At 40.1% G+C, this 22,918-nt stretch overlaps 6 protein-coding genes across 8 annotated transcripts; 4 read left to right on the top strand and 2 right to left on the bottom strand.

Annotated features, from left to right (window-relative positions):
• The first annotated feature begins 1,009 nt into the window (after positions 1–1,009).
• On the top strand, positions 1,010–6,660 carry LOC126785811 (uncharacterized). Its single transcript, XM_050511462.1, has 7 exons — positions 1,010–2,857; positions 3,513–3,603; positions 4,037–4,194; positions 4,281–4,332; positions 4,506–4,588; positions 4,753–4,846; positions 5,927–6,660. The coding sequence occupies exons 1-7, from the start codon at positions 1,283–1,285 to the stop codon at positions 6,520–6,522; spliced, it is 2,649 nt and encodes an 882-aa protein (XP_050367419.1). The 5' UTR covers positions 1,010–1,282; the 3' UTR covers positions 6,523–6,660.
• Positions 6,661–7,833: 1,173 nt separating this feature from the next.
• Positions 7,834–9,685, top strand: LOC126785940 (protochlorophyllide reductase, chloroplastic). Its single transcript, XM_050511620.1, has 5 exons — positions 7,834–8,015; positions 8,118–8,216; positions 8,301–8,820; positions 8,918–9,276; positions 9,371–9,685. Exons 1-5 carry the CDS (start codon positions 7,962–7,964, stop codon positions 9,524–9,526), a joined length of 1,188 nt encoding a protein of 395 aa, XP_050367577.1. The 5' UTR covers positions 7,834–7,961; the 3' UTR covers positions 9,527–9,685.
• Positions 9,686–9,694: 9 nt separating this feature from the next.
• Positions 9,695–12,092, bottom strand: LOC126785939 (lanC-like protein GCR2). Its single transcript, XM_050511619.1, has 6 exons — positions 11,824–12,092; positions 11,522–11,700; positions 11,185–11,296; positions 10,962–11,078; positions 10,559–10,873; positions 9,695–10,141 (listed from the first exon to the last, which is right to left on the bottom strand). The coding sequence occupies exons 1-6, from the start codon at positions 11,980–11,982 to the stop codon at positions 9,803–9,805; spliced, it is 1,221 nt and encodes a 406-aa protein (XP_050367576.1). The 5' UTR covers positions 11,983–12,092; the 3' UTR covers positions 9,695–9,802.
• A 5-nt stretch (positions 12,093–12,097) lies between these two features.
• LOC126785938 (uncharacterized) lies at positions 12,098–16,684 on the top strand. 3 transcript variants are annotated; one of them, XR_007671141.1, is made up of 4 exons: positions 12,098–12,234; positions 12,917–15,076; positions 15,184–16,341; positions 16,475–16,684. XR_007671141.1 is itself a non-coding variant. In XM_050511618.1 (3 exons), exon 2 carries the CDS (start codon positions 13,140–13,142, stop codon positions 15,060–15,062), a length of 1,923 nt encoding a protein of 640 aa, XP_050367575.1. In that variant the 5' UTR covers positions 12,098–12,234; positions 12,917–13,139; the 3' UTR covers positions 15,063–15,076; positions 16,475–16,673. The 3 variants fall into 3 exon arrangements, 1 of the variants encoding a protein (XP_050367575.1); XR_007671140.1 differs by having other exon boundaries at positions 12,917–16,341; XM_050511618.1 differs by lacking the exon at positions 15,184–16,341 and having other exon boundaries at positions 16,475–16,673.
• Positions 16,685–17,351: 667 nt separating this feature from the next.
• Positions 17,352–20,352, top strand: LOC126786818 (ribosome biogenesis protein BRX1 homolog 2-like). The gene is made up of 8 exons (XM_050512767.1): positions 17,352–17,642; positions 17,741–17,882; positions 17,981–18,059; positions 18,168–18,292; positions 18,415–18,516; positions 19,594–19,662; positions 19,754–19,852; positions 20,048–20,352. The coding sequence occupies exons 1-8, from the start codon at positions 17,446–17,448 to the stop codon at positions 20,177–20,179; spliced, it is 945 nt and encodes a 314-aa protein (XP_050368724.1). The 5' UTR covers positions 17,352–17,445; the 3' UTR covers positions 20,180–20,352.
• A 422-nt stretch (positions 20,353–20,774) lies between these two features.
• Positions 20,775–22,371, bottom strand: LOC126786725 (stem-specific protein TSJT1-like). Its single transcript, XM_050512644.1, has 4 exons — positions 22,044–22,371; positions 21,677–21,917; positions 21,216–21,336; positions 20,775–21,130 (listed from the first exon to the last, which is right to left on the bottom strand). Exons 1-4 carry the CDS (start codon positions 22,253–22,255, stop codon positions 20,937–20,939), a joined length of 768 nt encoding a protein of 255 aa, XP_050368601.1. The 5' UTR covers positions 22,256–22,371; the 3' UTR covers positions 20,775–20,936.
• Positions 22,372–22,918: the final 547 nt, after the last annotated feature.

Genomic DNA, 22,918 nt, shown 5'->3' with positions numbered 1-22,918 from the left:
GTGGTCTCGTTAAAAACATGTTAGTTTCAAAAAGACTCTAAACTTTTAAATAATATTAAGCTTTAAGAATGATTTTATTTTAGATTATTATATTTAACTAGTTATAGCATGCTCGCTTAGGAGATGTTAGTAGATATCGCGTCGGAATCTTGCAGCATGGATGGGTCCTTGTCAATGCCTTATGGTTATACAAGGTACGCTTCAATGGTGCTCAATGGTGATTTAAAGGCATAGAGGTCGGGTTTTGCACATAAATAAGGTGACAACTTGATCCCGCTACGAGGGTCGTTGAGAACTGTTTGTTTACTTCTACTCTTAGAAGAGAAAAGCAGAGGGCGACGCTTCTATTGCAACAAGATCCAGAAGATGACGCTTCTATCACTACAAGAGCTAGAGGACACCAATGACGGAGGAGTTTCTATCAAGACATCTTATTTTGCTTCACTGGCTGCGGCTTGATCATATGACTCGAGCTACGACTAAGTGATGAGTGAGCGTGTAGGGGTGGTGGATTGGCAAACCACCGAAGATGTTCTTGGCAACAAGGTCAACATGATGGTGGCAGAGCAACTTCAATCACTTCCGACTAAGGTTTAGTCTTGGGCAACATGGGTAACACGATGTTCGAAATGATTGATTCCTAGTGAGATCAACTCGATTGAATAAATTTTACGATCTTGAGCGAAATCTACTTCGGTGTATTGGATAAGTCTGACTCTCTAAAAGAAAATTTCCCAATTAATTGTAATAAAACCCGGTAGTACCATTCTATGTAAAATCCCATTTCCTTAAATGGCCCGCCAAAGCACCAAATCCAAATGATTTTGATTACCTGAAAAAGAGAATACTGTTTCCCAATACCTCAATAAAAAAGACCTGACCAAGAAAAGAAGAAGAAAAAAAAAGAATCTGAAAATCCCTCCTTTTACTCTCCCCTAAAATCTAGATAGTAACACACCCCCGCACACACTCACTCTCACACAAACACACCACCAGAACAACAACAAACTAACTCCCTCTCCCTCTCTCTCTCTCTCTCTCCAGCATTTCCCAGCAAAACACCCCAAAGCCAAACCAGCATAGGGCTCCGTTCCCCCCCTCTCTCTCTCTCTCTCTCTCTCTCCTCTTCTCTTCTTCCGTTCTCGGATCTGATTCGCTGCGAGAGACTCTTCTCCCTTCTCAATCAAATTCCCCACAGATCGAAAAAACCCGCGACCCGACAACCCGAACCCGGGTCGCGGCCCCGATCGCCGACCCGAATGGGACTGCGCGCCGCTAAACGATGAGCAGAGCCGGGGAGGAAGAAGACGAAGACGAGTGCTTCTACGAGTCCCTCGATCGCATTCTCGCCTCCTCCTCCTCTTCTTGTTCCACCTCCGACTCCGACTCCGACCCCGCCGCTTCTTCTCCCAATTATGCTCCCCCGAAGCGGTTCCCGACGCCCAAGTTCCCAACGGGGGCGTACAAGTACGACGTCTGGATCTCCGAGCCGGCCTCTGTCTCCGACCGCCGCTCGCAGCTCCTCCGCGAAATGGGCCTCAGCGGCGACCCGGCCCTCTCCCGGTCCAAGCCCGACGCCGTGGGCCGGTCCGTGTCGTCGGATCATTTTATCAAACGACACAGCCTCCCTGCCGTCTCTCAAATCTTCCGGTCCAAATCCGACGGCGTTGAACAGTGTAACGGCGGCGGCTCTTCTTCTTCCCCGCCTATTCTTTCCTCGGACATTGAAGCCGCTCCGGCGGCCGAGGCCAATTTGTTTGTAAATACACAGAAACGAGACTCCGTTTGTAAATCGGCGAGCGGCAAGAGCAGTGGATCCTCCGCCGCGTCGCCTCCGCCGCCCCACAAGCCGCCGTCCGGAAAGAACTGCCGGCGCTGCGGCGACGAGATCCGGATCGAGGCCGAGGAGCAGCCGGAGCTGGAGGAGGAGGAGGAGGAGGAGGAGGAGCTGGTGTGTAGTAATGGCGGCGGCGGCGAGGTGTGTACCATTCGGAATCTCGACAATGGGAAAGAGTTTGTGGTGAATGAGATCAGGGAAGACGGAATGTGGAACAAGCTCAAGGAAGTCGGCACCGGGAAGCAGTTGACAATGGAGGAGTTTGAGATGAGTGTGGGGCATTCCCCCATCGTGCAAGAACTGATGCGGCGGCAGAATGTGGAGGAGAGTCATAAGGTCGGTGGAGGCGGCGGCGGTTCGGATTCGAATGCCAATGGAGGCGGCGGAGGGGCGGTGAAGATGAAGAAGAGGGGGTGGTTCAAGAGCATTAAGAGTGTGGCGAGTAGTGTGACTGGTCACAAGGAGAGGAGGAGCAGTGATGAGAGGGACACGTCGTCGGAGAAGGGGGGCAGGAGGTCGAGCTCTGCCACTGATGATAGCCAGGACGTGTCGTTTCATGGACCGGAGAGGGTGAGGGTGAGGCAGTACGGGAAGTCTTGTAAGGAGCTTACGGCTGTGTACAAGACGCAGGAGATTCAGGGGCATAATGGGTCGATATGGAGTATTAAGTTTAGCTTGGATGGCAAGTATCTGGCGAGTGCCGGTGAGGATTGTGTGATTCATATATGGCAGGTGATGGAGACTGAGAGGAAGGGGGATTTGTTGATGCAGAAATCAGAAGATAACAATTTGGACTTGTTGTTTATTGCCAATGGGTCTTCAGAGCCATCATCTGTTTCACCTAATAATTACAGCCATCTAGAGAAAAAGAGGAGAGGGAGGACATCTATCAGTCGGAAATCCTTGAGTTTGGAACACTATGTGATTCCAGAGACGATGTTTGCACTTTCAGAAAAGCCCATTTGTTCATTCCAAGGTCATGTAGATGATGTGCTTGATCTCTCCTGGTCCAAGTCTCAGGTTATTACTGTTCTTAGTTTCTGTTCACTAAGATTTCAGTTCCTTTTTCGTTCCCTGATGCCAAATGTTATTGGACTTTTATTGCACATTTCTAATGTGATATGCCTAGTGATGTGATCTGAATGATTTTTCCTTGGGCCTTTGTGGTTAAGGTTTCTAGGATGCTTTTCATTATGAGATAGCGGATACACGTTATAGGAACATTTGAATATGGTTGAATATGATTGGTTTTGTATAGATGAGTGAGACTGTCCTTCAAAATAATCTCAATCTTTTTTTCTTATATATTTATTAAAAAATAAATAAACAAATTTAGAGAAGCAGATTTATGTTCTAGGTCATCAATTGTATCACCTTGCCTTTGTTGAAGGAAGAGAGCCATGGTATTACATATGTCAGATCCTCCACTTCTACTGTGAAAATTAGGCAAAGTATGAGAGTTGCTTAGTTGTTTTCAGAATAACTCTAAAAATTAGTCGTTGCTCTTTGTTCTCCGCCTTCTATTGACTTCCTGATATCCATGGTGGTGTTTTTTTTAGAAACTTCATTTGAAGTAAACTCTGATTGCTAAAATATAAACACATGTTTTTCTCTCTCTCTCTTCTCTTTAGCCGAGTCCTAACAAAGATCTTTTATTTTCTTTATCTTTCCCCAGCACCTGCTCTCATCTTCTATGGACAAAACGGTGCGCCTCTGGCATTTGTCGAGCAAGTCTTGTTTGCGGAAATTTTCACACATTGACTATGGTGAGTATCTATGGGCATTCTATTACATGCTTTACCATTTGGTTTGGCTTCCGGTGTAACAACTTTAGATAAAAGAATGCTAGTGTAAACCATTACCTTGAGGTTCATGAAAGCACTAACTATCAAGATTTACTTGCAACTTTTGCGAATTTGGAGCATGTCAGGGTAAAAAAGGCAAAAATTAAAATTAAGCACGACTTATTAATTTTTGTCTCAGGAGGTAAGGGGTGGGAAGAGATCCTAGGTTCAAGTTTTCCCAATCAATGGTTTTGCGACTTTTGCCATTGGTTTCTTAAAATTAATATCTGATTAGTTTAAATTTGATGGTTTAATACTGAAAGTGGATGTTATGAATCCGCAAGATAAATTGATCTTTCTTCATTTCTCATTTCATTTGTTTCTGATCACTATATTATGCATCTGTCTGATGCAGTAACTTGCATCCAGTTTAATCCTGTTGACGATAACTACTTCATTAGTGGATCACTTGATGCTAAGGTTCGTATATGGAGCATCCTTGATCACCAAGTGGTTGATTGGAATGATATGCATGAGATGGTCACTTCTGCTTGCTACACTCCCGATGGTCAGGTTGGGCTGCAGTCATTAATGCCTCTACTACTAAAGTCTCTTACAACTCATTGGTCAAGGAAATAAATTTTTTTGGATATCTGCAGGGTGCTCTTGTTGGAACATATAAAGGGAGCTGCCGGTTATATAACACATCTGGTACAGCTACCTCTCTCTCTCTCTCTCTCTCTCTCTCTCATATATAATTATATATATATGTGTGTGTGTGTGTGTGTTTATGTGTGAAAACTAGCTTTTGTATGCGTGTAATTTACTTTGATGTTCCTTGCACCACTAACAATCAATTAATGAATTTTCCAATTTTTTTTCAGATAACAAGTTGCAAGAGAAAAGTCAAATTAATCTGCAGAACAAGAAAAAGAAATCTCATCACAAGAAAATTACCGGTTTCCAGGTAATATATTGCATTAAGGTTAGGTGTTACACTTATGAAAAAATTGACTGCTGAAACCTGTTCCCATATTACCATTCTAACTTTGCATCCCATCTCGTAGAGTATATATGATGCTACCTTCATCAGCGATTTGTTGATTCTTGAGTTCCTGCTTTGTATGACAGTTCGCACCAGGAAGTTCCTCGGAAGTATTAGTTACATCTGCAGATTCACGAATCAGGGTTGTTGATGGTGTTGATCTGGTTCACAAGTTCAAGGGTAAGTATACAATTATTTTCTGAATTTTCTCTTTTCTATCAGTTATTATAGTTTTTAAAACTTTTTTCCCTTCAATTCTGATATAGATGATTAAGTTGAAAGTAGCAGTAAAATTTTATAATCATGTTTTCCTATTTCTCTAACTTCTTTTGGGTTAGCTATTATATAATGAGTTCTAAAATCTGATATACTTGCTTGCTACCCTTTGGAGTTCACCAGAATATGGAAATTATTATTTCAACTTGTTGGTCCGATGCCCTCACTCCACTTTTCTGGTAGCTGTCAGAATGGTGTTCAAATATTTGTGCTTGCTTCAAATATTAGTGTTGGATGTTCTCTTTCTTTTTTACTCAATTAGCAGTGTTGCATGATTATGTGATAAGACTGTATATGTGTATAATAATCTCTTAGAATGAACATGGTCAAAGCACTATAATGGGCCTCCAAATCCTGGTTTCTATCCTTGGTTAGCTTGCTTTAGTTAAAAAATTTAGACCTACCTTTGATGCAGTATCGACTATAAACATCTCAATATAGATTCTGCTTTGACCTAGATACTTTTGTCATCTGCTGTCCTCTGCTGCGTCCTACACCTTTTCACTATTATGTTCACCAGCTCCTGGAATCCATGCTTAATTTATGAATATTAGCTGCTAATGTTCCTTTTTAGTTATAGAACGTAGTCAGCGTACACCAGATTTAAAAAGTCATCTAAGATGATGTGTATTGTCTAAAACTATGTGGATTTGAGTTTATGTTTCTGAAATTGAACTGAAGGGTGAATATAATTTTGTAAAGCTGAAGCTTAATAATTACAAACAATAACTGGGACCTTATTGTTGCACATCTTTTCTTTCATTTATTCTGCTAATAGGTTTTCATATGTTACTTGATTCACTTAGTCTGTTTACAATTTGTTGATCTAGAACTTATTTCTGCAATTGTCATCAAGCAGTAAAGACTTAAGAGAGATATTTTTCTAACTAGTAGTTATTAATATTAGCTTCTCAAATGTTAGGCATTTACATATGCACTAATTGCTTTTTTCATAGCCTGAATTAGTCTAATTTGTTTTGACAGGATTTCGCAATACAAATAGCCAAATCTCAGCCACCCTCACAGCAAATGGTAAATATGTGGTATCTGCCAGTGAGGATTCTCATGTATATATATGGAAACATGAAGCTGATTCCCGCCCTATCAGAAGCAAAAGTGTTACTGTTACACGCTCTTATGAGCATTTCCATAGTCACAATGTGTCAGTGGCCGTCTCTTGGCCTGGTGTTGGTGATTCATGGGGACTACAAGATGGGGAACAAAATGGACTAGGACTTGACACCAATCTGGATGAGGTTTCAACAGCCAATCATCCCCCTACTCCTGTTGAGGAGGCTAACGGTAAGGATGGTTCACGATCAGCTTCTGGTTGCACCAATAGCCCCCTTCATGGAACAATCACTAGTGCATCCAACAGTTACTTCTTTGATAGGATTTCGGCAACGTGGCCTGAGGAAAAACTTCTTCTAGCTACTAAGAAACGAAGCCCTCGTGTAAGTTTTGATTTTAGCAATGGTGTAAGCCAGAACATTCCAGCCTGGGGTATGGTGATTGTAACCGCTGGCTTGGGAGGTGAAATTAGAACTTTCCAAAATTTTGGGTTGCCGATTCGGATATAAGGTCCCAAAGAAATCCCGTAATCCTGGGGAAGACGAGTTATTACTCACATTGAGCCGGTCCTTTTTCCCCTATTGGCAAATATGTACAGTAAGATTTGGTGAGAATTGTAATATTAGAGGGAGTTCCATTTGTTTCAATGTGGTTGTGCCTGTTGGAGAGAGGCAGTCCCTGTCAGATTGTGCATCGAGAAAGAAAGTAGAATTGTTGAACAAGAAAAAAGAAAAGAAAAAAAATACACCATGAGTTTAGAATCCGAAGAATTTGCTGTAATCGGGAATTCTAAGTTCAGGTAGAACGCTTATCAAAATTTAGAGACGAAAATTCTTTTGTAGTTTCTGTGCAGAGCTAGTCTTCATTTACCTTTCCCCGACTCAAGGCAAAGGCAAGAAAACACCCCGTGCTTTGTAGCCCAGCCATTTGATTTAGTATTTGAAATATACATGTGCATATTACATAACGAAAGTTGAATCAAGTTCAAGTCTTTTCTTACCAAATCGTACCCTCCTAACTGTGATGGTTCTGTTAGAATAATCTTGCTCCAATGTTAGAATGGTTGTGTACTTGTCGCAGAAGTGGCTGCCCTAAAAAGATTGCCTACATTGTGCATTATTCATCATCTTCTGATCTTAATGCAATCAAGGGAAGGCAATGTTTCCTTTGAAAGATCAAGACTCTTATCCATGACAGTTAAAGTGTGGTCTAGCAATTTGATACCATCATCTTCACTCTTTGACATGTTCCATGAAGCCCAATTTATAGTAGACCGATCAGCTTAGATAGCGCATAATAAGACGCACCGTAATTGAGAGACTGGTACGATTTTGAAGTGCTGGATCTGGATTGAAATGGTAGATGTATACCGTTAGAGAGATGATAGTTAGTTTTCTTACGCTTTTTTTCAACTCCAATATGGAAATACACAGTAGCACACTTCCTTTGCCTCTTTGGTAAAATTGCAGACTATCCAGATTAGTCTGGCTCACAGCTCAGTTGCTGCCCACAATTGCCTGTCCTTAACTTCATAGACATTTTTGCCAAAATTAGATCATTTTGTTTGTGAGTGCAGTCACACCCATAACTCAATAGGAGTGGGGCAGCAAATTATCCCCCTTCCTAGGTTCACCCAAACTCAGAAAAGATTTCAAAGAAAATATCAAGAGAAATCCCAACCTCAAATCCTCATTGGGTGTTTCAGATTGATGTGGCAGACTCACATACTACTAATTATCTTATCTTCTCCCCCCAACTCCTATCCAAAATAATTGCTAGTTTAGTCCCTTGTGTTGGCCTAGTCCCAAATTCACAGTATAAATACAAACTGGTGTTTCCTTTTCAAGATACAAGTAACAGCACTGATATCTTCTTCTTCTTCTTCACTTCTGATATAAGGGAACCCAGTTCCAGTGTGGTTTAAAGGGGCTTGCTTTTGTTACTGACAATGGCTCTTCGTGCTGCTTCTGTGGTTTCCTCTGCCTTCTCTGCTCCCAAGGAGGTTTGTCATCTAGATTACTCTTTTTTTTTTCTTGTGTAACGTTTGTTCTTTGTTGTTAACGCCTTAGAAGCTAATGGGGTGTCTAGGAATTGTGTTTTTCAGGGAAAGTTGAGTGCTTCATTCAAGGACTCAACCCTTTTTGGAGTCTCATTCTCGGAGAATCTCAAGACTGATTTCAGCTCTGTTACACTAAGCTGCAAGGTAGTAAAAAATATTGAATTTTGCATAATTGGTGTGAATTTTTCTTATTAAATTTGTGTGTTGGCAATTGGGTTTTGGTTACAGAGAGACTTCAAGCCAGTGAGGGCTCAAACAGCGGCGACAGCATCACCAGCAATCAACAAGTCCACTTCAGATGGGAAGAAGACTTTAAGGAAAGGCAGTGTAGTGATCACTGGCGCCTCATCTGGACTTGGTTTAGCCACAGCCAAGGCATTGGCCGAGACCGGAAAATGGCATGTCATTATGGCCTGCAGGGATTTCCTTAAGGCTGAGAGAGCTGCCAAGTCAGCTGGGATGCCCAAAGAGAACTACACTATCATGCATTTAGACCTTTCGTCGCTAGAGAGCGTTAGGCAATTTGTTGACAACTTCAGAAGGTCTGAACGCCCGCTTGATGTTCTGGTCTGCAATGCTGCTGTGTATCAGCCTACTGCTAAAGAGCCTTCTTACACTGCTGATGGATTTGAACTCAGTGTTGGAACTAACCATCTTGGACATTTCCTTCTTGCGCGGTTGATGCTTGAGGATTTGAACAAATCTGATTACCCTTCTAAGAGACTCATCATTGTTGGCTCAATTACAGGTACTGGTTCGAATTTCAAAACCAAGGCAATGGTTCTTTTTGCAATGTGTGCTCTTATGTATGTGCTAAATTGTGTTGATGTTGTATGATGTTTCAGGAAACACGAACACTTTGGCTGGAAATGTACCTCCAAAGGCCAACCTTGGGGACCTGAGGGGACTTGCTGGGGGCGTAAATGGGGTCAACAGCTCGGCCATGATTGATGGTGGAGACTTTGATGGTGCCAAGGCATACAAGGACAGCAAAGTCTGCAACATGCTTACAATGCAAGAGTTCCACAGGCGCTACCACGAGGAGACTGGGATAACATTCGCTTCCCTTTACCCGGGTTGCATTGCCACAACAGGCTTGTTCAGGGAGCACATTCCCTTGTTCAGGCTCCTGTTCCCGCCATTCCAAAAGTACATCACCAAGGGCTATGTATCTGAAGAAGAATCTGGCAAGAGACTTGCTCAGGTAGGAACGAGACGCAGGGAGCTTATACATTGTGCATATGTTTTCAAATTTCTCATTGTTCATGAACTCACTCTGTTTGCTTCTGCTGATTTAGGTTGTAAGTGACCCGAGCTTGACAAAGTCAGGAGTCTACTGGAGCTGGAACAAGACCTCTGCTTCATTTGAGAATCAACTGTCTGAAGAAGCCAGTGATGCAGATAAGGCTCGCAAGCTGTGGGAACTCAGTGAGAAGCTTGTCGGTTTGGCTTAAATAGGAACTCTTGTGCTTTTGTCAACATTTCCCTTGGATGATGTCACCAGAGTAGATCAGTTCCATTTGTAGAGTGCAGAGTTAGAATGCTCTGTTGTTGTAATCAGTTTTTCTTCTAGTGTTAGTGATAAAAAATCAATAAAAATAACTCTCTCCTCATTGGTTAAGTGCAGATCAACCTGTTATATTTATTTATATATCTGCTTCTTTTGCAATATCTACAAAACAAAACTAGGCGCAGGCATTTATTAGTTTATTACATCCGATCCAAGTAGTTTAAAGTTCATAACCAGGAAACCGAGCTTCAGATGGTTCAGCCATGTCCAGAAAGAGATGAGCCATTCCTCCAACACCTTCAAATAGGGAATAAGCGCGATCACCTCCATGCATCCTCCCTTCTGATATGAGTCTTGGTGCTTTGTCATATAGAAAGCAAGCGAATGCTTTGGCCCTGTACAAGTATTCCACCTTACCTGTCAATCGGTAAAGTGACAGAAAGACATAAGCGTTCCCACTGATCCCATGACATATGCCAACTCGCTTTAGCAGACCCCGTCTCCACACCACTTCCCCTGCATCTATAGCTGCCTGCACAAGTTCCTCATCTCCGAAAACCTAAAGAAATCAAATGCAGACTAATGAGTAAGCTATATGGAAAATACATTTGCAGAATATTATAAAGTTCAATAGTCATGTGATGGCACCAAAAACCAAAAAAAAATTCTCATCTTTGGATGCATATCATAAATCTATGGATAAGAAGGTAAAATTATTGGCTTATTCTCTTATCCACCACAAAAAAGTCACAATCAGATTGTCGGTAAGGACCCTTCATTTTCATCTCACGTTGTACTAATTCAAATTTCAATAGCAGCAACAACAAAATGGCAAACCTATGTGAATCCAAAAATGAGTGACACTTCACTACCGTTGGTGAAAATATTTCAAAAACATAACAAGATGTATTTAATAAAACTTATGTTGCAAGGTTGCGCTTCTATTTGCCACAAATTAAGCCTTTAATAAATTTACCTCAGCTGCTCTAACAAGTGTAAGAGCAACTCCAGGAGCACCATGGCACCAGTGGACAAGACGATCTGATTCAGTTCCTTCACTTGAAGGATAGTTACCACTGGGAAATCGATTCTTAATCATGTAACGTAGAGTACCCTTGACATCCTCGACCTCATCAGGTTTTAGTTGCACAGCCATCAAAACATACATTATTCCAGCCAGACCGTGGGCAGCACCCCAGTATTTCTTCCCATGCCATTCGTACATCAATGAGCTCCGTCCCTTCTTGGCCAATTGTCTACCCGCCTTTATGATTTCATCAACAACTGATCTCTGAATAGATTAAGCAGCAATCACAAGGATACCAATTGATTCAATTCAAAATCAATCTGAAGAAAGTTTTAATCAGATATTGTCTTACCATGCGAGTAGTAGAAACAGTTCCATCTCCAATGTTCTTGTTTAAGAACAAACAGGCCCATAAGTACCCAGCTCTCCCATATAACAACTCATTTGGAAGGTCACTAGGAAGCTTGATCTGCTCATAAGACCAAAATCAATCATCAAATCAACACAACCAAAAGCAAATACACATACATGTAAGGCCAACATTCAAACTTGAAACAAGCAGTACTAATAACCACCTCTTTAAATTGTGATAAGTAGTGGTCAAGTAGCATGCCATCACCAGCATGCTTTGCCGCAACAGCACCGAGAGCACAGACGCCAGCTCGCCCACATATGAATGTCACATGCCTGCAAGCCCGTGCAACACGTTAAAAATCTATTCACTTGAGTTAAACTACTCAATCCAAAGGTAGATCTCCAACACTGAACCCCTCATGATCAGTAAGCTATTAATGTTAAACTGCACTCAGCAGAAGACCAGCAGTTTATTAGACTTACCACAATAATTTGTGATAATGTGAATGCCACACAAAACTGAAACAAGCAACTCAAAGGTAAAATATAACGAAGTACCCAGAATCTCTAGAAGCTATATCACAGGCTTTAACAATGTCAGCGCACAATTTAAGATCAGTGTGGTTTTTGGTGACTTGGTAAGCCTTCAAGGCCAAGCAAGCAGTTCCAAGAGCCCCTGTATACAAAGTATAATCTTGCACACGATTCCCACTCACACCCCACGCCTGCATCACCACCTATAACCCACAATACACAAATCCACATCACTTCAATTTCATCTCTCAAAACTCAAAACAACCCCAAAACCCAGAACCCGAAAATAAATAACACTCTCAAGTCATATGTATAGGGACTAGTACCGTGTTTTTGAGGTCCAAAGCTGAGGCCTTGAGCATATCAGAGAGAGTTGCACAAGGAAGAGAGACGAGCTTTGTGAGTGACCCCACTTTAGCCGAATCTTCCGCCGGTGCTTCCTCAACGAATTCCGGCATGTCGTTCGCGAAGTACCGGTCCGCCATTTCTCTCTACCTCAACTCACTCCAACACTCACCGTCGTGTTTTTAACTGTTTACACGTGGAGCGGCGAAACCTGTACTTTAGAAACAAAAAGAAAAACAAAACATAAAAAACACAACTTGCGCACTAGATGTGTTTGGTGCTTCTAGTTATCTAACAGTGCCGCCATTTTGAGAGAGAAGCTCCAAGTTCTCATCTTGATTGAGTTGTTCCAATCTTGAGAGATATGAAGCAACCCAGATAATTATTCAAAGGTAAAGTTGCTAACTTGTGCATTCCTTTTGGTTCTTCGTCGTTGCTAATATCGCGAGCCGCTCAGCTAGCTTAGTATAATTTGTGGGTTACTTACTGATTCTGCGATTGGGTTGGTAGCAAGAATAGCTGTGAATTTGTTAAGAGTTACTGGCATCTATTTATTTCGAATTTGTCTCGGTGTGCATTTGTTAAAGAGTTCAATTTATCTACCTCAACTCAAACTCTATTATCATATTTTTCTTGTTGCTGTTGTTTTGTTGTTTCTCCTTTTCGTATGAAAGGACTAGCATTCTTCTGCTATAGACTTACAGTGTGTGTGCTTTCATATGTTTGGCTATATACTTTTAAAATTCTACTAATGCCTTCTGTATGTGCTAAGTGCTAACAACATGAGAATATCATTTGTTTTTCCTTTTGTATTGGTGGGAGTTTCATGGCATTTTCCTCCATTTGTAAAAGGGATGATTTCTGTTCAATATACTTTGTGGAAGCCACTAGGTTGCAAGATTTATGGAATTTACTTATGTTTCAAGCAATACTTTATGGGTTTGTACCAAGACTGTAATAGTGAACCTAAATGATCATACTTTGTTAATATCAGATTTGTCTCTGAGTTTTGGTGCCATTTGTTAAGATTTTAATTTTATAGGAATTGAAGTGCTGTTGGTTTGTCTTTGACAGATACCCTGGCTTCGGAATCCCGCCACTGTTTTTTTTTCATTCATCAAAGAAATCAAGCAATCAAGAAAGCTGATATAAGAATCGAGTACATGATATGTATACGCTGTCAATGAGTGCATTAGAAAGCTCCACACTTTACTCTCTTTCACAGACTTGACTACATTTCCTGAACTGCCCCACTTTACAAAGATTCTGGTATAAAGACAACACGAACATAATTGGCATGTCTTCGTGGATTCGATCACTTTCAGCTCAGAAGAGGAAGTTTGGTTATGGTCTCCTTTGCAATCCAACTAAGAGTTCCACTAAATCAGGCCCACAGTTAAAAAGGCACAGAGACCTGTCTAGCATATGGTCGTTTTCTACCAGTTCCTCGTTCAATTGCATAGGAGTACCGTCTTTGAGATGGGCCCAAAGTAGGCGAGTCTCAATCATACATCCTTGCATTGTTCAGGCTACAGCAGAACTCTGCACGCTAGCTGATGTTGAACAGTCTTATACTGATTCTTGCAGTGATGCAAGTGCTCCTTTGGAGGGGTCCCATATTGATTCTGATGGTCATGTTGCAACCAAGGAAGCTAGAGTCAAGTATGAAAAGCCAGTAGATTTCACCAAAGTGAAAAAGAATCTGCTTCCAACTGTTATTCTTGTTGGGCGCCCAAATGTGGGGAAGTCAGCTTTGTTTAATCGTTTGATCCGGAGGCGGGAGGCTCTTGTATACAACACACCAGATGATCATGTTACTCGTGACTTCAGAGATGGCATTGCTAAATTGGGTGATCTACGATTCAGAGTATTGGACTCAGCCGGCTTGGAAACAGCAGCTTCTTCGGGTTCTATTCTTGACAGAACAGCGGGGATGACTGCAAATATTTTGGCAAGATCTCAATTTGCTGTCTTCCTTATAGATGTGAGAGCTGGACTGCACCCACTTGATATGGAGGTTGGAAGGTGGTTGCGCAAGAATGCCCCAGGAATCAATATTGTAGTTGCAATGAATAAATCAGAGTCTCTTTTTGATGGTAGTGGCTCTCTTGCTGCTGCTGCTGCTGAAGCTTACAGGTTGGGATGGGGTGATCCTATTGCCATTTCAGCTGAAACTGGACTTGGTATGCAAGATCTTTATTCAAGCCTAAAGCCTATGCTTGAGGATTATATGCTCAATGTCTTAAACAATGAGGAAAACACTGATGAGGGCAATTTCAGTGACGACAGCTCCTCTGAGGTTGAGGATAGTAAGCTGCCGTTACAGTTAGCAATTGTGGGGAAACCCAATGTTGGCAAGTCAACCCTGCTGAACACATTGTTACAACAAGAACGTGTGCTGGTAGGTCCGGAGGCTGGTTTGACAAGAGATTCTATTAGAGCTGAGTTTGAATTTAAAGGGAGAACTATATACCTGGTCGATACTGCAGGCTGGTTGCAGAGAACAAAGATGGAGAAAGGACCATCATCCTTGAGCATTGTGCAGTCAAGAAAGAGTCTCATGAGAGCTCATGTAATTGCTCTGGTCCTGGATGCCGAAGAGATCTCAAAGGCTAGAAGAAGTATGAAGCATGATGAAGTAGTTATAGCTAGACAGGCTATTGAAGAAGGGCGTGGTTTAGTGGTGATTGTGAACAAGATGGATCTGTTGAAAGAACAAGAAGTTTGTGACAAGGTTATGGAAGCTGTACCTCAAGAAATTCAGACGGTTTTACCCCAGGTGACGGGAATACCAGTAGTGTTCATATCAGCACTGGAGGGAAGGGGTCAGGCAGCTGTCATGCACCAGGTTATTGAAACATATGAAAAATGGTGTACAAGGTTGTCCACAGCTCGTCTTAACCGTTGGTTGCGCAAGGTTATGAGTAGGCATTCCTGGAAAGATCAGTCTGCTCAACCCAAGGTTAAGTACTTCACACAGGTGAAAGCAAGACCGCCCACTTTTGTGGCCTTTGTTAGTGGGAGGAAAGAGCTCTCTGATACAGACGTCAGGTTTTTGAAAAGGTCTTTGAAGGAAGACTTTGATTTGGGGGGAATTCCAATCAGGATCATGCAGAGGATTGTCCATCGGAAGGCTGCCGATGGCACTAACAAGAGCAGCCAATTTACTAATAGAATGCCTGATAGGATCTTCTCTGACAAGAGAACAGTATCCGGTTGAATTACCAGTTCTCAGTAAGTTCAACTCATCAACAACTGAAGTTGTGTAATTGTTTCAAGAAATAGTAGATTTCATCACCTAAAATGATTATGTTGAAGAACTGATTAATGTAGTATTATAGGTTCAATGGGATAAACATGCATGAAGAAGTAAGCAAACTAAAAAGTCAGTAGGTACGTTTGCCCCAAAACCAATGGTCATTTTCTAGATTCTGGTCTGGCTGTGACTTTAGAACAGTAATGTCTAGTAGAAATGATAGACGCAACTGTGACTGGAAAGTCTTATTCTTGTCTCAAACTCTCAGTCTCTCACTATAGAGGAAAATCCATGATCATAAGCTGTTGTTTGGTCTAAACGTTGTCATTTATTTGGATTTTTATTAGTACTGGTTCTTCATCTGTCTCCATATGTTGTTCAGTAGTTTCGGATACAAGTTTTCATTTATTCATATATTGTCCTTCTCTTTTCCTTTCCTAATTGCATTTTGTGATCTGCCAGAGAGATGTTAGATATTTTGCTTCTGGTGCTTTTGGGGCTGTCAAAGTCTCAAAGCTACAAATCTGCTCTAGGGTTGGTCTTTGTAGGATAGTTCTCGACTTTCAGGTTTGTTCAATTTAAAGTTTTGGGCAGTGTATCATAGCAAAGCTGCTACAGCGGTACTTGAGTATGACACAACAGTTGAATCAAGAATACTAAGAATGATTTTATCTACTCTTCAGTTTAGGATTTGATTTTCTTGAGACTCATCTTATCGTTGATGAAGTAGAGTCTTCAATTTGTTTATCTTATTGATGATGAAGTAGAGAGTAAGGCATCGGATTTATTCAGGTAGTCCTTCAAGGTCTAAGGCTCAACATGGTGCCTTCCCCACTTGGTCATTAGTATGAAAGTTGCATTACATAATGCATCATCTTATACTCAGTCCTAGGTAGTACAGATTCCATTTAGTGTTGTTTTACGAGAAATGCACTTGGATTAAGATAATGAAATCTCACTACAATTTCAGTGAGCACATAATTCGTTTTGTCATGCTGAATAGTTAGTCATTTCTCAGCCTTCCCGAGTTGAATTATTTCTCTTGGGCATCTACAACAATTGTTTTTGGGTTTCCTGTGTTTCATATATTAGCATCTGAGTAAGTATCAGTCAGCATAGTCAAAGTGAAAGGTTTTGAGTTTTTGAACAGATGTTCAAATGTATCTGAAACAGAAACCCAGCTTTATCTGTTTAGTAGATCTGAGCTGGTAGAGGAAAAAGAATGGGTGCTGGAACTAAAATCGTAAGATCAATCTTGCTCTATGTAGGCATCCTTTTTTTTTTTTTTCCGAATCTAATGTGTATGTATTTGTCTCATTATTAACTGTCTTGCACCACTTTCATCTCTGCTCTCGTTGAATTTCATTTTATTAAAGGTTCAGCTGGAGGTATGCGATGAGGAAAAAGGTGGAGTTATTTTGCCGGAAACTGATTGAAGCATGGTCTATTTGGTCAAGGGAGCTGCATTGTATCAGAGAATAGTTCCGAGACACTTGGACGTACTAGTGAGAATGCAAGGTTTTCCCTTACAATCTTAATTGATGGAAACTGTACTTTGAGAACTTCTTGAACATTATTGGTATGTGGTAGAACCCCTGCAATTGCGTGTATATATATCGTAATCACTTAAAAAGAAGGTGAAGTCCAGAATAGTTTCTACACCTGTTTTATAGTTTGTTATGTCAAACTTGGTGAAAAAAAGGGTGTTAGATCACTCTTTGGATAATGGCGGTGTCTGTTATCAAGTATCAACAGATTGTAATACTGTGAAGTGTGAACTGAACATGGTGTCTGTACAGATGAACAAACTGGGGAGGATGATGTGCGTGATGAGACTAAATGAAAAACGTCTAGATTATTTTTTACTGATCTGTCGAGAGATTTTCGACCGTTAATTCGTTATAATTTAATTTTTAAACGTTCAAATTATAATTTAATCCGAGTATAAGTATTTGGTGGTGCGTAACTCAAAATCAAGCCATCTATGATGCTATAATTCATCATTGGCCATATTTACCTATTAAAATATCCAAATTTACCTACTAAAATATCTAATGTGACATTTTAAAAGAAAAAAAAAAGACCACAATGTGACTGTGTAGGCAAATTGACGGTCCGGGTCAGGAAATTAAAAACCGGGCCGGGTCATAGAAAATGAGCTACAAACTATTCTCGTAAAACCCTAAACCTTTATCCTCCTCCTTCTCTCTCCCTCTCTCAGAGTCTCAGGTCAGTAGTTTGTTTACCCAAAACCCTAACCCTAAATTCCCAGAAACCTCTTGTGCTATATAACTGGATCAGTGTTAAATTTTTTTTTTTGTATCCAAACAGAAGCTAAGGCAAGCAAATGGCGAAGAAGAGAAAGCACAGCGAGACCGAGGCGGCGCCGCAGAAGAAGGAGGAGGAGTTCGCTCCGGAGAGACCCAAGCGAACGCTTCTGGGTTGGAAAGACAAGAAGACCGACGTCGACCAGGTTGAGTCCTTACCAGTCTTCCGCAACAAAGAGAAGGTCTTGGTGACTTGTTCTCGCCGGATTAACTACAGGTCATTAGTTGTTGTTCTGGAACTAGTTCTAACTCATCGCTTAGTCGAAACTTAAAATGGTCATCTGATTGTGTTTGTGGGTTTTGAATTTTGTTTAGGTATCGGCATCTGATGTTGAATGTGGTGGATTTATTGCCTCACTGTAAGAAGGACAATAAAGTCGAGTCTAAGTCGAGTAAGGGTGCTACCCTTAATGAGCTGGTTGAGCTCAAGAGTTGCTCTTCCTGTCTCTTTTTCGAGGTATAATTCGTATCTCATTAGTTATTGAAATTAATAGGTTTTTTTGAGTTGTCCATGTGTCTGATTTGTGTTTTACGTCGGGCTATCTGAATATTCAGTGTAGGAAAGGAAAGGACCTTTATATGTGGATGGCGAAATCTCCCAGTGGACCGTCTGTGAAATTCCTAGTGAATGCTGGTAATATTTCTGTTTTGTATTGTTTTCCTGAAAGATGGACTTATCTCAGGTTACATGTTTCTTCTAGGAAAAGATGTGATGAATGAGATTTGTTTTTTGGATTTTCAGTGCACACAATGGAGGAACTAAAGCTTACTGGGAATCATCTAAAAGGGTCGCGCCCTTTATTAACCTTTTCATCTAATTTTGATAAGGATCCTCACTGGAAACTTTTGAAAGAGATGATTACACAGGTATAGTAGTAAACCTTAACTTAAGTGCTCTGCTTGTCAGTGATCAGTTTGCATTATTGCTCAATCTATTTTTGACATTTTGTATGGTATATCTTATACATTTTGTTGTAATTGTTTCTCAGATATTTGGCACTCCAAAGGAGCACAGGAAATCTAAGCCCTATTATGATCATGTCTTTGTTTTCTCTATCGTTGACGACCACGTATGGTTCCGTAACTATCAGGTACAATATATGTAGTATGACTTCTACTGTTTTATTCAATACTAATTTGTAAGGCTTTTGATTGTTGTGTGCCAGTTTTCTCTGAATTTGATGCCTTTTATGTCGGCAACTTTTTTCTATAATGTTTGTAACATGAAAATATTGTTATTCCTCCACTTCATCTATTTTGAAAGTAAGCATTTATTCTGTCCGTATATGGAGAATTGGGTATAAACTATTATCTTTCAGTCCAAGCAAGTCATTTATCAAAGTTGGTTCTTCCTGCATCCTTAGCAATGTTACTGTCTTTCAGTAACATTCTGAAATGCAAAGTTGCCAGTTTAAGAAAGGTTTGAATGAAACAATAGAATATTTTAGCAGCTAGTGGCACTTTGGTGTTATGGTTGATTGAACTATGAACTCAAAGTTGGACTGGGATTGTTGCCAAAAGCCAGACTCAGATCCTTTCTTCCATACAACTTGGTTTCCCTGTCTTTTCTTTTTTATTTGAAACTGAACTTGTTCCAAAGAAAAGATCCATAAACTTTAGACAACAACCACAACTAATAATCAGTTATTCTGAGTAACTCAAACACAGCCCCTATTTTGTTGAAGGGAAACTTAGCTAAGCAGAGGCCAACCGATGCTGGTCTCGTCTGCAACTATCTTTTTTGTTTGTTCGTAACTTTTTCTTTTGTTTGCTCGTAACTATAGGTAGGGACGTAGTTGTTAGAAAAAGGATTATTGATAAGTAGGTGGCAATGTCGGTATATTTTTCTGAGTGCTGATGATGCTTGTATTCTAATGAAACTATCTAGTTGTATGCATGCACCTAGTTTTCGGACAGGTATGTCAAGAATGGGTAGTGCAGATTCTGAAAGAAATAATACATGTCACACACTCTAATCAAAGAAATATATGGCAGTGATGACACACAAATATAAGTTCATTCTGTGGCAGATTTTCTATTAATTTCTGAATAAAATTTTACATAATACCATATCCTAATGCAATTATTTTAGTTTTATCTTCAAATTAAATTGTTTCCCGCAATAGCAGCACCATTAGCCTTGACCTTTTCCCGATCTTAAATTGCAGATATCAGTTCCTCATAATGAATCAGATAAAATAGCTCGCGGGGGTTTAGATAAAATGACCTTGATCGAGGTTTGTATTGTTATATTTTTACAATGTATGCATGTTCTCCGGTATATGTGGTGACAATGTAACTCATAAAGTCATAATTTTTTGTATGTAGGTTGGTCCTCGGTTTTGTTTGAATCCAATCAAGATATTTGCTGGCAGCTTTGGAGGCCCAACACTATATGAGAATCCATTTTACATATCACCAAATCAGGTCAAAACATATTTTCATCTCTATAGGTTAAGTCCTGGTTTTCTCATCTAACTAAGAGTTAAATTATAACGATAATTAGGATGCCAATACAGCATTAGATCTATATAGTACGGAGTCTTGCCAAATTTTTTTTTCTAGCTCCTGCCAGATTTTTTTAGTATACAGCTATTGATGCGATATTTGCTCTGCTTTCAGATTCGATCAATGCAGAAAAAGAAGAAGGCCGGAACTTTTGTAAAGAAAGTCAAAGCAAAGACAAGGAGAAAGATGCATGAGCTTGAAAATCCACTGGAGCAGGATGAGTTTGCTGAAATGTGGAAGGAGTGACATGTTAATGTCCTGTTCTTTTATAAGAAAACAGACTTATGATGTATGTCATGTTGTATCTGTATAAAAATGGCAGATTTTCCTGAACTGCCCTGCTCTTTTGAACATTATCACTACCCCTGGATGAAGCTTATATATGCAAGATTGATTTTGCCTTTTCAATTTACTATACTTATTCATATTGCTTGTTTGGTGAGGATGCTAGGATGGAAAATGAAATGTTAAATGTGTCTTCTACAAAAGCAAAGATAGATGTGATTGGGATTGGAAACTACTCCGGCTTTGCTCCACTGTAGGATTTATGTTGTTTCTACATTGAAATGGCAGAGTTTCATCATATTATCACTACCCCTGGATTAAACGCTCATGTATGCGAGGATTGATTTTCTTGCATTTCCTTTCATACTCTTAGCTTTTTCTTTATGGCTTGTCTGGTGAGGACAGAATAATCAGTAGGATGATTCCCCAACTGTTAAATGAGTCATATACTTGGCAAATATCTTTTCTTTTGGTTCTATGTGATTTGCTCTACTCGTGGATGCTGCCATTGTTTAAATCATTCGTTTTTTTTTTGCACATAAATAGTAGACTTGCATGCGTTAACACTCGGATGTTGAATATCATAGCATTATTTATTCTTGTCCAAGCGTTACAAACAGAAAAACTAGTAGGAACAGACTCAGAGAAAAGTTCAGACAAGTAATTAGTTCAGGCGCTGTCACGGTGACATGCTGTCGGCACAGCGACACTTGGTGTCTCACTGCGACGTCCACTCATCACTCCAGTTTGCTGCGCTCCCACGACGTGGAATGCTGTTAACTCTCGTGTATTTGTCGACGTTGAAGTTAGCTCCACACATGACACCTTCACTGTCAACTCTGGGCATTGCCTTCATCTTATTCATTGGATGCTCAAAGCTTATTAGTCCTCCCTCACTATGAAAGAAGCACCCTGCACAGCAATATGATCACACCCATTAGCCTAGGACATTCATCACAAGCAATACTTGAGCAAAATTGATCATTTTATAAGGTACCTTTTGGGAATGGAGCAAATGATTTAGCACATCCTTCTTTTATGACATGTAATTCATCAGAAATCACCACAGAGCCATCAGCCGCAATACCCCAATACAATTGTACTCCCCCATCAGAACCCTGCAGTCAGAAACACAAGATTTATATGAAGTTTGTAATCTAACTAACATATATAAATTTTGAAATCCAATACAGGGCTTTCAATAGTTGTGCATTTTTGTGATCACCTAAATTAGTATGTTGTTTTTTCATATACTATATTTGGGATGATATGTTGTTTGATTGTAACTGATGGTAAGCTTTGCTGTTTTGGCAAATCTCAGACCAGCTAAACTATTATATTCTGTACACAATTAGTCTTAAGAGTTTTTCTTTGCTCAAACTCTTAAATTACTAATTAAGTTGTACAACTTGAAATTACTATTAAGAATGAAGCAATTCTATGATGCTAGGTTCTTACCAGTGCAGTGAAGACACTGCCAACCTTGCTGTCATAGACAACAAAAGCAAAGCTGCCATCGAGATCCTTAACAACCTGATCAGCCGGGTATGGACCCCTGTCTCGGAGGGTCCGATAAGCTTCAATCACAAACATGGCCTCACTGGTGTTCTTGGTCAGACCATACTGCTTATTTAGTGCACACAGGTTGTTCAAGCTCCCCAGAAACAGACAGTATATATCATCGAAACCACAGAACAACCTGAAGTAAAAAAAAAAACACACCCCCCCCCCCCCCAAATTGCTTATTAGCATATGTAGACAATCAAATTACTTGAGATCTTGAATGTTAATGAGCAGGGACATTAAAGATCGAGTTGATGAGTACCTCTGGTTTCGGGAAAAGGGTTGGTCTGGTTTGACATAAGCAAGAACTGCAGCATCTCCAAACCCTATTGAGAAGTTGTTGTGGGGATGCTGGGAGAGGAACTCTTGAAGGGTTTCTTCAGGGAGCTTAGGCTTCTTGGAACCATGGTGAGAAGCAGGGCTGTTGAGCTCCTCTGGTGGGTGAGCAAAAGCCTTGTGGAAAATGGCCAACATTTTGATGATGATGATGATAATGAACAAGATTATCCAGACAACTGTTAGTTGTAAGCTAACACTCTTCTGTCTTCTTGTTTGATCTTTTGCTTACTTTTTCTTTGTGTTTGAAGAAAAATTAGGATGCAGGGAATGTTGATTGGGGAGGGTCTCTATCGTATTTATAGGGTCACATTATTAATATGAAGTGGTTTTCAGATGTGGCAATGGGGTCACTTGGCTCTCTATAATGATATTGTGGGCGTGGATCTTAGTGTTGATGGATAAGATTCTCGTACTTCAAGGTTTTCTTATCTTTTTTCTGTTCCTTGGATTTACTTTAGGGTCTAACATATGTCTGGTTAGAACCCTTCTTAGGTACATTATTGTTGGGTTATGACTTGATTTTGCAATGGTAATATGCGTGAATGTATATATTTGGTGAGAAGTGATATATGACATCACACATTTAGGTTTTAAAAGTCTTAATTTTATGTATCAAGTCTAGTCACATCGACATATCATATTATTTCTAAAATTATACAATATCATTATTAAGTAAAAAATTATCAAATTTTTTAAATCTAATCGTTATTATTTATTTTGAAAATATCTAATGGTTGTAATTTATTTTTTACATTTGACTTCATTTTTTCCTTAATTAAATTTGATTTACTTAATGAT

The sequence above is a fragment of the Argentina anserina genome, chromosome 3, assembly GCF_933775445.1.
Source record: "Argentina anserina chromosome 3, drPotAnse1.1, whole genome shotgun sequence".
Lineage (NCBI taxonomy): Eukaryota > Viridiplantae > Streptophyta > Magnoliopsida > Rosales > Rosaceae > Argentina > Argentina anserina.
Note: the sequence above shows the minus strand (reverse complement) of the source record. Positions and strands in the feature narration are given on the sequence as shown.